Genomic DNA, 15251 nt, shown 5'->3' on the forward strand with positions numbered 1-15251 from the left:
CAGAGGTTTCGGTGAGATCAGAACCTCATGGTGTTCGGTGCTACTCGCTGTGTTTCTGTTGTTCAACCTGCATCATCTGCATTCCAGCAATAAGATCTTAAACTTTAGCCAATGAGCTTTGGAATGCAGGTGGCACTTGTGTTTGAACAGGTACTGAGGCTGTGCTCCAAGTTACTGTAGGCTTGTTCATTATAGGAAGGAGGTGGAAACTTTAGAGAGGGTTTAGAGGAGATATGCCCGAATGCTGCCTGGATTAGAGAGCACGTCTTGAGCAATCTAGGGCTTTTCTCACTGGAGTGAAGAAGGATGAGAAGTATCTTGACAGAGGTGCACAAAATGATAAGAGACATACTGTAGATCGTCAGAGCTGTTTTCCCAGGGCAGAAATGGTTAATATGAGGAGGCATAATTTTAAAGTGATTGGAGGAAAGGACAGGAGATGTCAGAGTTACATTTTTTTTGAGTGGTGAGTGTGCGGAACAACCTTCTAGATAGATTAGAGGTGTTTACGAAACTCTTAGATAGTCACATGAATGATAGAAAAATGGGGGGTTACTTAGAAGAGAAGGGTTACATTGATTTTAGAGTAGGTTAAAAGGTCGGCACAATGTTGTGGGCCGAAGGGCCTGTACTGTGCTTTAATGTTCTATCTTTGCGGATGTATAAGAGAAAATAGGCTGTACCCTCAATGTTCATGAAAAAGATCTTCTACAAGTCCTGCTGTGCAACACTGTACTGGCAATAAAAATCCACAGGCTGTACAACTCCTGCAAATAACAAACCTTGCCTTGAGCGGTGTCTCTCGTCAAAGGCAGACAATTTTGATGGAATTCAGCGCTACTTCCAACATGGCTGTGCCGCCTTTGGCATCTGAGAATCTAGGTCTGTAACTAGACATATTTGTGGTGTACCGGCCAGTAGTGATCATTGTTCTCTTTTACGTTTCTGACGCTGGTATGATGATACCAATGCTCTCTGCAAAATCCCGTAACTCTACTAGCACGATAAGCAACCCAACCACAGAATCCTTTCTTAAACCAACACCCCTGCTACCAAAGCACTAATTACATTCAGTTGGCTCCTTTGGGCAGTACATCATTCACATACCCGGCACTAGATTCCCCAAATACTTTTGTGAGCTCTGCCACAATACAAGATTATCGTGTAGAGAGTGGAAAAGATTTGATATTCTCTAAGCTTCCTTGCAGAAGTGCTGTATCTCTTGCATACTTGCGGGGATCCCTGGCTGATGGTGATTCAAAGTGGGAAGTAGCATTCAGGTTGGTACAGAAAACCTTGTTTCAGGAGCATGTATAAACCCTATGAGACCACATGAAAGATCCCACAACTTGATTTGAGAAAAAGTGTAGCATTTTCCTCAGTGTTCTGTATTTATTATTCAGCCAGTGTCATCTACACATCGTCTGGTCATTAACTCAGAATAAGTGAGTCAATATATTGTGCAAGATAGAATTTAAAACATAGAAATCTACAGCACATTACAGGCCCTACAGCCCACAATGTTGTGCCACATGTAACCTACTCTAGAAACTGCCTAGAATTTCCCTACTGCATAGCCCTCTAGTCTGCATAGATGCGATTTGTTATCTTAAAGGCAATACTTCAAAAGTTCTTCATTGAAGCCAAGTAAATTTTGATAAGTTGATGTTGTGAAAGGTATAGAAATGACAATATTTTTGACATTCAATAAGTCAAATACAGCACTCTTACATATATAATAAGAGGTTTTGTATTGATTGAAATTGCACATAAATGTACTGTGACAAGATAGACCATTTTAGTTGCTACTCTACCAGCACTGTAAGAATAACTAAAAGTAGTTTTGTTTGTTTGCCTTGTTAATATCTTAATATATAAAAGATTGTTCTGCCTGCAGGAACTGTGGTCAGCCATTGAGTTGTATTTGAAACCTGACAGGCCTGTGATACAATTGCAAAAATGACTGCAGTATTGTTCAGTTTAGTTGCCTGTTGTAATGTTCCTTCCACTGCTGCTTACTCTGAAATGCAAGAAGTTATGTAATGTTAACGGGTAAACAGAGTGTATTCCTGCCAGTGTCTTGAGAAATACTCAACTAGCAGTAAATGGAGTTTTATAAATTTGAGCATCAATTGAAATATTTGTGGATCCGTAACTAAAATATGTTTCCATTTATTTGATTACAGGTAACAAAAAGAAACAGAGTTTTGATATGAAGGTAAATATTACCTCCAAAGAAATTGTGGAAAATTTTAAGTAATGTAATATTTAACTGGAAAAATCCCTATTGTACATAAGTTGGATTCTGAATTTCTAATTCACTTTGTGAAACTTTTCAATGCTACAATATTCCAAAAATTAAGTGATTTGTAAAATTTAAAAATCCGGAAGGAAGAAGCTTCAGCAATTTAAACGTGTGCTATGGACATAGTTTCTTTGACAATTATTATTATGATCGAGACTTCCTCTGATGCTGGATGGCCTGGTGCACTCCATTTGTTACAGAATAATGTAGCCTTGTAAATATTTCGTGCGGAAAGCTTAGTAATTATAGCTTTTAGACTTTTTTATGTGGTAGTTCTTTCAAGATGGTTATATCACTCTCGCTTATTTTTGCAAGAGTAAATACTTGAATTTCCAAAGCATGTGCTGCATACTACGCATGGTGAAACCACATACTATGAACCACACACTAGGCAAAGTCTGTGGGTTCAAGTCACACTCTAGCAACCTTAAATGCAAATTCTAGTCCAGGGATTTGCAATAATTTTTATACCGTGGACCAATACCATTAAGCAGGATGTCCATGGACCCCAGGTTGGGAGCCCTTGTTCTAGACAAACTTTTCATTGCAGTACTTGTCACCCACTCCTGATATATTTGAAATGCCCTGGTTCATATTTTTACTGTTATGCTGTATGTATTTCATTTTGGCAGTTCTGTAAGAGCGGCTTGTTTTCAGCTTGTTTGGGTTATTGTTGAAGATAAGAGATGAGGAGAACTGTGTGCCATCCAGTTAGGATGGTTGAATTAAGGGGAGGTTTCTCTGGTGAGGGATACTAACTTTGACCGAGGGCCCAGCACATGAGTGACAGAGAAGTTCAAGATGAACTCGAACTTGTGCACATTTGACTCTTCAATTAGAATGGGTCCTTTTTGTTATTCTTTACTAACCCGTTAGTTTAGTTAAGATTCATAAATATAATTCCTTTAATTGTATGTAGTAGTATTGTCTGTTATTTCGTGCCATTAATTTGTAACAGGGTAGCAAAAATTACACAGCATCCACACAAACTGGGGTTTAGGGTGGGATCGAGCCATCTCAATCTCTCAAGTTTTAGACTTTTGCAGCCAAGGAAACCAGGGTGTTTCATATTTCTGAAATATTTTGTCTCCTTTCTTTCACAGGAATTTTCACCATTCATTGGTAATTATTTATTTATTAATATTTACTTACCAGAAAGTTGGGTGTGTAAATATAATTGTTGTTAACGGTCATAGTCTATCATTGTATATGGAATATATTTATTGTATCCCCAATCTTTCCCCAGACTGTGTCTGTTATATCAGAGACCTCCCCCTCAATTACGGATCTGCCGTTGATTATCCACATTCAAAACCCCACTGTTAATGTAATTGGCACCAATTAATCCGGCACTGCTGTGTTTCACTTTCCATCTATTCGTGCATGTCACTATCGTAATGTCCTTGTGTAGCCAGTCCAGGATAGACCATTCCATCCTTTGCTTTTGTAAATTTATGTATGTTTATTTAAAATAATTTTTGTGGAAATCCACATGGTGACAAGGAGAATGTACAAACTCCTTATATACAGTGGCAGAATTGAACCTGGGTTGTAATAGCGTTACGCTACCATGCCGCCCTTTTGCATAGGGCCGAAGCTGACGTGAATTTATAATGGGATACCTTGCAAATGTTTTAATTATTTTTAATAAGTGGTCATTAATATTGAAGACTTAACTGGTTTTATTTATGTTCCAGAGAGCAATAACCCTAAACCAGAGGTAGGTAATCATTCGATGTTTCATGAGGTATGGAAATTATATATAAACGGACATTGTGTCAAATATCTGATGATTAGCCAACTCCCAAATGGTAGTCAAGAAGCAGTAACCTGAGGTAAAACACAAAGTGCTGGGGAAACTCGGCAGGTCAGGCAGCATCTATGAGAAGTGACTGATATGTTTGTGGCCTAAGGTAGAAGGAGATGAGTTATACAGCTCTTGTTACATGCATGTGCAGGTGAACTCTTTGAGTGATTATGCAGAAAATTCGAAGTTAATAACTCATCTCCTTCTACCTTTGGCCACAGACTTATCAATCACCCCTGATGAGTTATTAACTTCAAACTTTCTGCATAATCACTCAAGGAGTTGAACTGCACATGCATGTAAACAGAGCTGTGTAACTTATCTCCTTCTACCCTAGGCCACAAACTTATCAACCACCCCAGCTGTGGGCACTTTCTGGAGGTCCAAGATCCATATGCTCCACGACTGCAGGACTAAGTGTGTAAATGTAGGAGGGGACTATGTTGAAAAATAAATGTGCTAGGTTTTCTAAAATTGCCTCCTTCTACCTTAGGCCACAAACTTATCAATCACCCCTTGTGTATAAATGAAAGAACGGGTCAATGTTTCGGGCTGAAACCCTTCACCAGGACTGGAAAAAAAAATGCTGGATTTACAGCATCTGCAGACTTTCTCGTGTTAGTAATCTGAGGGGTTCTGTCTGAATGCAGGATGAGCAGGGGCAGGTTTGAAGGAATCATCTTGATCTGAATTAATATCACATTGCTGGATGACCAGCTTTCTCAGGGAAACTTGCTGTGGACAATAAAATCACCCCTGTCAGCGATGCTCAGCAAACATCCTGCAAAGGAAAAAGAAATCCCATAATAAATATTATGTAAGCCATGCAGAGCAGATTTCCCAATTGAGCATTCCTTATGAGGAATCAGATTCTAGTTTAACTTCACTGACACATGTTGTGAAATTTGTTGTTTTGCAGGAGTACAATACATAGAAAGAAACCAAGAAGCTACAATAAGAAATATGTATGAAATAAATAGTGCAAAAAGGGAGATAAAATAGTGAGGTTATTGGGAATACTCCTCATTGGGGCAATAAATGCAAGCCCAACTGGTGACATCCATATTCCTTGGGGGTGGGGAACAGTGGAAAAAAACTGGTTTGATAATTCTTGAGGTGAATTCATTTGATTCTGCTCTTGTAGATCAATTGATGCGGGATAATGGCAGCAGAGTCAGCCACTGCCACTTATATCTATCCTAGCTGTGAGGGTTGTATAAGGAAAATTGGTCTTCATGTGAATATAATCAATAAACATATTGAGTCATAAACCCAAGAAATTCTGCAGATGTTGGAAATCCTGAGCAATATCCACAAAATGCTGGAGGATATCAGTAGCTCAGCCAGCACCTGAGAGGGGAAGTCACAGCAGTAGAGGAGACTATGGACTAACATGTCCGAAAGTGAATGGGGATTGGAATTGAAATGGCTGGCCACTGGGAAATCTGGCTTTTTGTGTGGCAAAAAATAAGAGTTATTTCTGTTGTGAAGAAAATGTTTTACCAAATCAATTGCTAAAATAGTTATGATAAAATGATCCTGTATCTGTAGGGGATTCCCTATGGTTTAGGTTTCAATGGGTACATTGAGCTCATACTTGTCACTTCCAGGAAGAAAAGTGCAGAAGAAATACTTTATCTGTAGTGTGTGGGGAGGGAGCTCACAGAGGTTTTGAAAACCACAACCAACTGAAATTTGCCCTCACATTTTCTCAACTTCACATTTTCATAATTTCTCAACACTTGGCAGTGTTTTGTAAAGTAAGCAAAATATAGCTGATGCTTGTTCAAGGGGGTAGAATTGAACCTGTGGTCTTCAGAGGACTAAGCTATTTCCTTCAGTTTGACATTTCAGAACTGTTTTTCTGTAATTATTTTCTAAAACATTGTTTTCTTTTATTTTTCACAGGAACCAGTTGTACCAGGTATTGGCTACTACTGTATATGGCTCGTACACATTCTCCTTCCATAGCTCTGTTCAAGAACACAACTTCCTGTATTCTCTATATCCTTTTATGTAGTTACAGAGAGACAGATTAGACTTGAAGGAACTTTTCTGAGATTTCAAACGTGAACTAAAATTAATTTAATTGTAGAATGGTAATAGTGCAACACCAGACATATTTTGGGCCATTTTCACGTCGTATTGAGTTTATTGTCATAGGTACAAGTACTGTGAGGTCCAGATACAATGGAGCGTTGCAGGTGTGTAGATTCAAATAACACAGTGAGCATACATAATACAGTTTATGTCTAATTTATGTTCTGGACCAGACAGAGTTTCATTCATCAATGATGTCCTTATTTCTGCTGGCTAGCTAACAGTTGGTTAATGGGGGAATGGGATTGCTGACTCAGTTGGCCTAAACTTGATGGACCCATGACTATCCTAGCAAGGGGTGATCTTCTCAGGCTGAAGAGTGAAACCAGAGTGTTGGTGACATTAGTTCTAACTGGTTATTGCTGTGCTACTCCACATATGATACCACTGTGAGGAATATACCAAGTGACACTGAATTTAGCTTGTCACATCTAGCCAGTTCTCTGCGGGGACAGTTTTTATTGAATCCCTTGGCCTTCAATTATTTCCCTGATCTTTTCTGAGAAAAATACAACTACCCCACTCCTGACATTGAAGTATTTTATGTTCCAGACTCACCCATGTGGCTGATTGAGAATGACCTTGAGATCTAGGACAATTAGCCAGCAAGTAATAATGAGATCCTAACAACAAAAATCTAAATGAAAATAATAATTTTCCTGTTATCCAGTTCTATACTTCAATGTACAATATACAGTTCTGTACTTCAATGCAAGAAGCATCAGGAACAAAGGTGATGAACTGAGAGCTTGGATACATACATGGAATTGTGATGTAGTGGCCATTATGGAGACTTGGCTAGCACAGTGGCATGAATGGATTCTCAATATTCCTGGATTTCAGTGCTTTAAAAGGGATAGAGAGGGGGGAAAGGGGGAGGAGAGGTAGCATTACTGGTCAGGGATACTATTACAGCTGCAGAAAGGGTGGGTAATACCTGTAGCAGCTTCCTCTTTTGAGTCAGTATGGGTGGAAGTCAGGAACAGGAAGGGAGCAGTTACTCTACTGGGGGTATTCTATAGGCCCCCTGGTAGCAGCAGAGATATGGTGGAGCAGATTGGGAGGCAGATTTTGGAAAGGTGCAAAAATAATAGGGTTGTTATCATGGGTGACTTTAACTTCCCTAATATTGATTGGCACTTGATTAGTTCCAAGGGTTTAGATGGGGCAGAATTTGTTAAGTGTGTCCAGGATGGATTCCTGTCACAGTATGTTGACAGGCCGACTAGGGGGAATGCCCTACTAGATCTAGTATTAGGTAACGAACCGGGTCAGGTCACAGATCTGTCAGTGGGTGAGCATCTGGGGGACAGTGATCACCGCTCCTTGAACTTTAGCATTATCATGGAAAAAGATAGAATCAGAGATGACAGGAAAATTTTTAATTGGGGAAGGGCAAATTATGAGGCTATAAGGATAGAACTTGCGGGTGTGAACTGGGATGATGTTTTTTCAGGGAAATGTACTATGGACATGTGGTCTATGCTTAAAGATCTCTTGCAGGATGTTAGGGATAAATTTGTCCCATTGAGGAAGATAAAGAATGGTAGGGTGAAGGAACCATGGGTGACAAGTGAAGTGGAAAATCTAGTCAGGTGGAAGAAGGCAGCATACGTGAGGTTTAGGAAGCAAGGATCAGATGGGTCTATTGAGGAATATAGGGTAGCAAGAAAGGAGCTTAAGAAGGGGCTGAGGAGAGCAAGAAGGGGGCATGAGAAGGCCTTGGCGAGTAGGGTAAAGGAAAACCCCAAGGCATTCTTCAATTATGTGAAGAACAAAAGGATGACAGGAGTGAAGGTAGGACCGATTAGAGATAAAAGTGGGAAGATGTGCCTGGAGGCTGTGGAAGTGAGCAAGGTCCTCAATGAATACTTCTCTTCGGTATTCACACTGAGAGGGAACTTGATGACGGTGAGGACAATATGAGTGAGGTTGATGTTCTGGGGCATGTTGATATTAAGGGAGAGGAGGTGTTGGAGTTGTTAAAATACATTAGGACGGATAAGTCCTCGGGGCCTGACGGAATATTCCCCAGGCTGCTCCACGAGGCAAGGGAAGAGATTGCTGAACCTCTGGCTAGGATCTTTATGTCCTCGTTGTCCACAGGAATGGTACCGGAGGATTGGAGGGAGGCGAATTGTTGTCCCCTTGTTCAAAAAAGGTAGTAGGGATAGTCCAGGTAATTACAAGCCAGTGAGCCTTACGTCTGTCGTGGGGAAGCTGTTGGAAAAGATTCTTAGAGATAGGATCTATGGGCATTTAGAGAATCATGGTCTGATCAGGGACAGTCAGCATGGCTTTGTGAAGGGTAGATCGTGCCTAACAAGCCTGATAGAGTTCTTTGAGGAGGTGACCAGGCATATAGATGAGGGTAGTGTAGTGGATGTGATCTACATGGATTTTAGTAAGGCATTGGACAAGATTCCACATGGTAGGCTTATTCAGAAAGTCAGAAGGCATGGGATCCAGGGAAGTTTGGCCAGGTGGATTCAGAATTGGCTTGCCTGCAGAAGGCAGAGGGTTGTGGTGGAGGGGGTACATTCAGATTGGAGGGTTGTGACTAGTGGTGTCCCACAAGGATCTGTTCTGGGATCTCTACTTTTCATGATTTTTATTAACGACCTGGATGTGGGGGTAGAAGGGTGGGTTGGCAAGTTTGCAGATGACACAAAGGTTGGTGGTGTTGTAGATAGTGTAGAGGATTGTGGAAGATTGCAGAGAGACATTGATAGGATGCAGAAGTGGGCTGAGAAGTGGCAGATGGAGTTCAACCCGGAGAAGTGTGAGGTGGTACACTTTGGAAGGACAAACTCCAAGGCAGAGTACAAAGTAAATGGCAGGATACTTGGTAGTGTGGAGGAGCAGAGGGATCTGGGGGTACATGTCCACAGATCCCTGAAAGTTGCCTCACAGGTAGATAGGGTAGTTAAGAAAGCTTATGGGGTGTTAGCTTTCATAAGTCGAGGGATAGAGTTTAAGAGACGTGATGTAATGATGCAGCTCTATAAAACTCTGGTTAGGCCACACTTGGAGTACTGTCCAGTTCTGGTCGCCTCACTATAGGAAGGATATGGAAGCATTGGAAAGATTAGAGGATATTTACGAGGATGCTGCCTGGTTTAGAGAGTATGGATTATGATCAGAGATTAAGGGAGCTAGGGCTTTACTCTTTTGAGAGAAGGAGGATGAGAGGAGACATGATAGAGGTGTACAAGATATTAAGAGGAATAGACAGAGTGGACAGCCAGCGCCTCTTCCCCAGGGCACCACTGCTCAGTACAAGAGGACATGGCTTTAAGGTAAGGGGAGGGAAATTCAAGGGGGATATTAGAGGAAGGTTTTTCACTCAGAGAGTGGTTGGTGCATGGAATGCACTGCCTGAGTCAGTGGTGGAGGCAGATACACTAGTGAAATTTGAGAGAGTATGGAGGAACTATGGTATATGGAGGAATTTAAGGTGGGGATTATATAGGAGGCAGGGTTTGAGGGTTGGCACAACATTGTGGGCCGAAGGGCCTGTAATGTGCTGTACTATTCTATGTTCTATTATGCACACAGTACTCAATGGGCTCATTCTGAGCTCTTGCCCATTTTTTTCTCCAGCCCGCAGGAATTAAGCCCCTTGTAGTGACAACTAGGCTGTCTTGAATGTGTTTCTGAGGTGATAGTAGCCTCTTGCCTTTAGTTCCTACATAAATCATTGAGTAATATAGCAGGGAAACTCGTTCATGTCGATCAAATTGCCTGACTGAGCTATTCCTATTTGTCCACATTTGGCCCACGTCACTTAAAAACTTTTCCTATCCATGTACCTGGCCACTGTGCCCGCCTCAGTTGTACCTGGAATTGCACCTGAAGCCACAGGGCTCAGCTGAGGAGGTGAGTTAGTGGCAGGTGGACTCATAGCACCATTAGGGTCATCAGCAAGTGAGGTGTGTAATTAGAAAGGCAGATATAATGAGAGAGGCCATTTCGTGAGAGGCGGTGAGGTCAAATTGTGGGCTTTGACAAGGATGGTGCATAGTTATTGGGGAAAGTGTTTCTTTTCTCTTCCTTTGTAGAAGAGACTGGGGGTGAAGGATATGAAAGCTGGTTATGTCGACATCCACAGGGATGTTTCCATATACCCACTATGGAGTATCCAGGTTACCGAAAGTATTCCGGAAGGTATACTTATAGTAAGTTGCAGTAAGAAAGGAGGGTGGTGATCATCAGGAAAGGCAGTAGGTGTAGACAGAAGGTGTGGGAGTCCCTACTGGTCGTGCAAGTGAGAGATAGAAATAGCAGGACAGAGTAGGTGAATGTGTGGCTAGAGCTGAAGCAGGAGGGGAAAAAAACTAGGTGGGGAGGGAAGAAAACAGGGAGGCATGGGTTACCTGAAATTGGGTTGTTACTTACCCACAAAGGAATGCATAAAGTTTGCAAGTCCTCAGGGCTGGATGGTATTTATCCCTGGTTGCTATGGGGAGCAAAAGAGGAGATAGTGAGGGCTCTGATAAAGAATTTTGCATTTTTGCTAGTTGTGGAAGAGGTGCCAGAAGCTAAGGATGGTTAATATTGTTCCTTTATTAAAAATGGCAGCAGGGAAGAATGAAGTAGTCACAACCCTGTGGTAGGGAAATTATTGGAGAAAATTATAAGGGAGAGGATTGATGTTAACTTGGAAAGGGAGGAACTAGGGTGAGAAGATAGGGTGGTGATGAAGACATATGATGAGCTTTCCTTCATAGATTGCAACAGTGAATATCAAAGTTAGAATATAATTTTTCAGTTTTACCATACACTAATGTACAGTTCAGGGTACTACATTGTAAGAATATTGCAATAACACTGGAGAAAGTGCAAAGGAGATTCATTGTATTGCTGGCTGGATTGGAGGACTTTTGTTATTGGGAGAGTTTAGAAAAGTTGGGCTACTTTTAACTGGAGTTTAGGAGGCTGAGAGATGACCTCATAGTGGCATATAAAATTACACTAGGGTAGATATCAGAATCTTTTCCCCAAAGTATGAATATCACTAATAAAAGGGTATAATTTTTGGGTGAGATGAAGGAGTTTTAAAAGGTATCTCGAGTGCTAAGTGTCTTTACCCATGCAATTGCTATGGTTAGGAATTTAGATAGACAGTTGAATAGGCAATGCCTAGAAGGATATGTGAGCAAATGGGACTCGTAGATGGATGAAAAGATCAGTATTAGGTATGAGTCACAGGACCTGTTCCTGTGCTGTACAATTCAATGACTCGCACCTTTCCTGCCTTCTGTACTCAAGTGACCTACAGATTTTCCTACCAAACCCATTTCCTTCTTGCACCTGAACAAATCTAAACTCTGCCTTCATACTGCTGGCTGTTCTGTACACTTGATTGAGCTGGTTACGTATATATTTCACTTGGTTTTTAAAATTTGCTAGCCAGTACTTAATGACCTAGCAGTTCAATGAGAAGGATATGCAAGTTGTCAGGATTGTGGACTGGGGTGCAATCAACATCATGGTATTGAATAGTGAGAGTGTTTGGGGCCTACTTCTACTGTCATTTCTTGTCATTGCTTATATTCTGACGCAGTCTTCATTGGTATTGACTATACTTGTAAATGATAAAACCAAATAAGATCCCTGAGCCCAGTACCTAGGTGTACAACCTTGATCCTGATTGAACCACTTACCATCAAGGGCTAGAAAGATTAACAGTTCCTAATGTTCATCTTCTGCTTTTTCTTGGTGTTTTAACCTTTGTTGTGGCCTTTGCAATAAGTCTTGATTGTTCACTGGGGAGGAGAAGAGAGGACCAGGTGGTGGGGAAGGTTGGAGAGGGATTGTTAGTTTCAACATTTTTACTGTGCAGAAATCATTCTGAATATTGAGAGGAACATATTTATTCACTATGTGCAGAGGACATTTACATGTAAGCGTTCTCCCTGTCTAACTTGGTATTGATTACAATATCTTTGTTTTTTTCTTGAGCAGACTTTGACCTTACAGAGGAGACTCTGCAGCGCATTGCAAGAGAGATTGAACCAAAATCCTACCACCAGCTTGGGATACGTTTAGGTCTGGGTGAAACTAAATTGCAACAACTTGAAGCTGATTACAGAGATGATATAATGCGGCAGGGATATTATGTCCTGTATTCCTGGCTCCAAAGTCATGGGAAGAAAGGAGCTTTCCCTAAACTGATAGATGCACTCAGAAAGGAAGGTTATAGTTACACAGCTGATAAAATTATGGAAGAATTGAAAAATAGAGAAGAAAATGATGTAACTGTGCTTGAGTGAAACTGGCCAAGAAAATGAGCTTGTGTATATATCTTTGATACTTTCTTTCTCGGGTGGCTCTGACAAAATGCCTGCATTGTTCAGGGACTCCAAGGTGTCCTTACAAGTTTTGACCATGCTCTGAATTCAGCAAAAGCTTCATGGGTACAATAAGATAAAGTCAAATTTAAAATAAATTCGAATCCCAGCAAAGAATGACCAAAAATTTAAGGAGATAAACGAAGGAATCAGTTGTCTAGAATTAAAACTCTGAAGTAGAGGTCACTCAGTATGATGGTTATTAATTGTTATTTCACCCAATGGAAAAACTGGAGAAGTAGATTTTTGTGGTCATCATCTAATCTTGGGTCGATGAACGAAAGTGTAATATAGAGGAATTCTCTCATTTTAAGCTCTGTCTCCTTTGTGTACAACGGATTTCTGAGGTCCGGTAGCTCGAAGAGACCTTTTAAGATAGGAATGTATATATTTTTAATGTTATGCCTTGTATCAGTTGATTCTAGAACAACATTGGCGTAACACCTAGTGTTAAGAAAAGTCAATAAAAACCTGATGTTGAGAGGTTGCTAGTGGTATCATAAACCAGAATTGCTTCACTAGGGAGCCAGATATTTAACTTTTTATGTAGGCTAAATATGGCAGATTCTCTAGGGCCATTCTGATGCATTGTGGCTGATTGGATCCAATTCTATCGTGATGAGAGGCCTGCAATCTCCGTCTTTACTCCTTGCATCTCACTTTGAAAGTAATTGACCTAATTCTCTGGAACTGTGCCAAAAGAAAAAATCTTCAAAATTTATATGTTGAAGAAGGTGTCTTTTTCCCACCTTATGGAATGTTTACATATCTACATGTTGTTTACATTATTAACTTTGTATGGATTAGGGTGACTCTTGCAGGTTTTGAGCATATTTTGGAATATGAAGGTCCTTCAATAACTTTAAAGTTAAGGAAACAATGGTTGCATTTTGTAGCAACGAGAAATCTATTTTGTCCAATGAATCTCAAATCATGTTCATCAAATATGTGTGCTCACGAGTTAAATTGGTGTCACTGTGTGACATAAATCTTGTGCTATTCAGCAATAAATGAGGAAGTGCATTGGGCCAAATATTCAGTGATATAGTGCTCATGAACTCAATGTAATGATTAGCAACTCTAGACTTTTCAGCAATGAATGTTTGGATTGAGTTAGAGGTCTTTAATGATTTGGCAGAAAAGGGAGAGAGAAGAAATGGGGCCCATTATGCTGCCCTGTCTTTTTTTTCTACATGCTTAACTATGTGAGTAGACTTCATGAACATATTGTGTCCTGCTCAATATTTCTTTAGCATTCAGTCTACTAAATATAGGGTAAAATATCTGTAAATAAAAACTGAATTCTAGAAGCAATGTGAATACTCATAATTAATTTTGTACATCCTTATGCATTGCACTGAAGTCTGCCTGTGGGATTATTTGCACAATAGAGAGAATATAACAAAAGGATTTAAAAACTTGATTCTCTCTTTATTCTTCTGTGATGTATCAATAGCATAAAATTTATGTTTTTTTTTGTGAATATCCTTGGTTTAGATCTGTGAAAAAAGTGAACTAGCATTGATTTTATTTGTTAGATCAACACAGGAAGGATCTTCCACATTGTATGACTGGAAGTTGTAAGCGCTTGTGAGCACAGTGACCAATTTACTACTGAGATGAGATTACAATAGATTACAGCTATATAATGAACAAAATGGAGCATAAGAACAATTTTCGTGGCCCAATGGGATTTTGAAACATTTATTTTTAAACATATATTCAATTGAGAATCTATTTTGTCTACTGGTTAATTAATTAGAACAATTTGCCAATTTTATTACTTTTTTGTGAACAATGGAGAAATAAAAACAATGGTGAAATCAAATGTATTTTATTCTGCAGTATTGTGAGTCTTTACATAATTAGGGATATGGCTCATAAGATTATTTAATTTGATCATGGCTAATCAAAAATATTTTTATCAATAACCATCAATATTAGGATACAACGTAATTTCACAAATGCAAGTTTTGGAATTATTTTTGTAAAAAAATCTACAAATCTTCATTATAATTCGTTTGAGAGACCCTTCCCTGACATCATCACTAAATTATCTGGCTCTGAAACACATGTCGGAAATATCCAGCAGAATAATCAAAGACAGAATCACTGGGATATGCCGTGAAATTTGTTGTTTTGCAGTTAGTAGTACATTGTAATACATCATTTAAAAAATCTATAAGAGATATAGTCCCTATTCTGCAAAAGTCTTAGGCACACTTATATAGCACAGCACTATAGCAATTTTAGGTATTGCACTGAGAAGGGATTCATAGTTGGGATTCATAGAGGGGAAGGAGCGGGAAGCATGAGAAACATTCTGTAATGATCAATAAACTAATTGTTTGGAATCAAATAGCCTTGCGTTGTGTCTCAGGGCTGGTTGTGTCTGTATCTGTGCCACCCTTGCCCTTGCACTCTTTCTCTGCCACCTACCTCCCACCTCTCCTGCAGCACACCACACTCGCCATTCCCAACTTCCTTTACTCTCACCAGATTTACAAACTCGTTCTCTGCTCCAGTACTGTGCAAAAGTCTCTCCCTCTCTCCCCTCCCCCTCTCCCTGTCTTTTTATATATATATAATGTCTAAGACTTTTGCTCAGTACTGTAGTGCAAAAAGAGAGAAAAATCTAGAAATACTGTTCCTGGGTTCATTGCCCATTCAGACATCTGATGACAGA

The 15251-nt window shown here is 40.0% G+C and overlaps 1 protein-coding gene across 2 annotated transcripts in view; it reads left to right on the top strand.

Moving 5' to 3' along the window:
* The window catches only part of fas (Fas cell surface death receptor), a 52247-nt gene extending 37850 nt beyond the window's left edge, over nt 1-14397 (top strand). For both annotated transcript variants that reach the window (XM_073027383.1, XM_073027381.1), the window contains 5 exons: nt 2187-2218; nt 3409-3427; nt 4003-4025; nt 6021-6036; nt 12180-14397. In XM_073027383.1, the coding sequence (XP_072883484.1) occupies nt 2187-2218; nt 3409-3427; nt 4003-4025; nt 6021-6036; nt 12180-12487 (398 nt within the window). In that variant the 3' untranslated portion in view covers nt 12488-14397. The remainder of the gene's footprint in view (nt 1-2186; nt 2219-3408; nt 3428-4002; nt 4026-6020; nt 6037-12179) is intronic.
* Nucleotides 14398-15251: the final 854 nt, after the last annotated feature.

Source organism: Hemitrygon akajei, chromosome 23, assembly GCF_048418815.1.
Source record: "Hemitrygon akajei chromosome 23, sHemAka1.3, whole genome shotgun sequence".
NCBI classification, from domain to species: Eukaryota; Metazoa; Chordata; class Chondrichthyes; order Myliobatiformes; family Dasyatidae; genus Hemitrygon; species Hemitrygon akajei.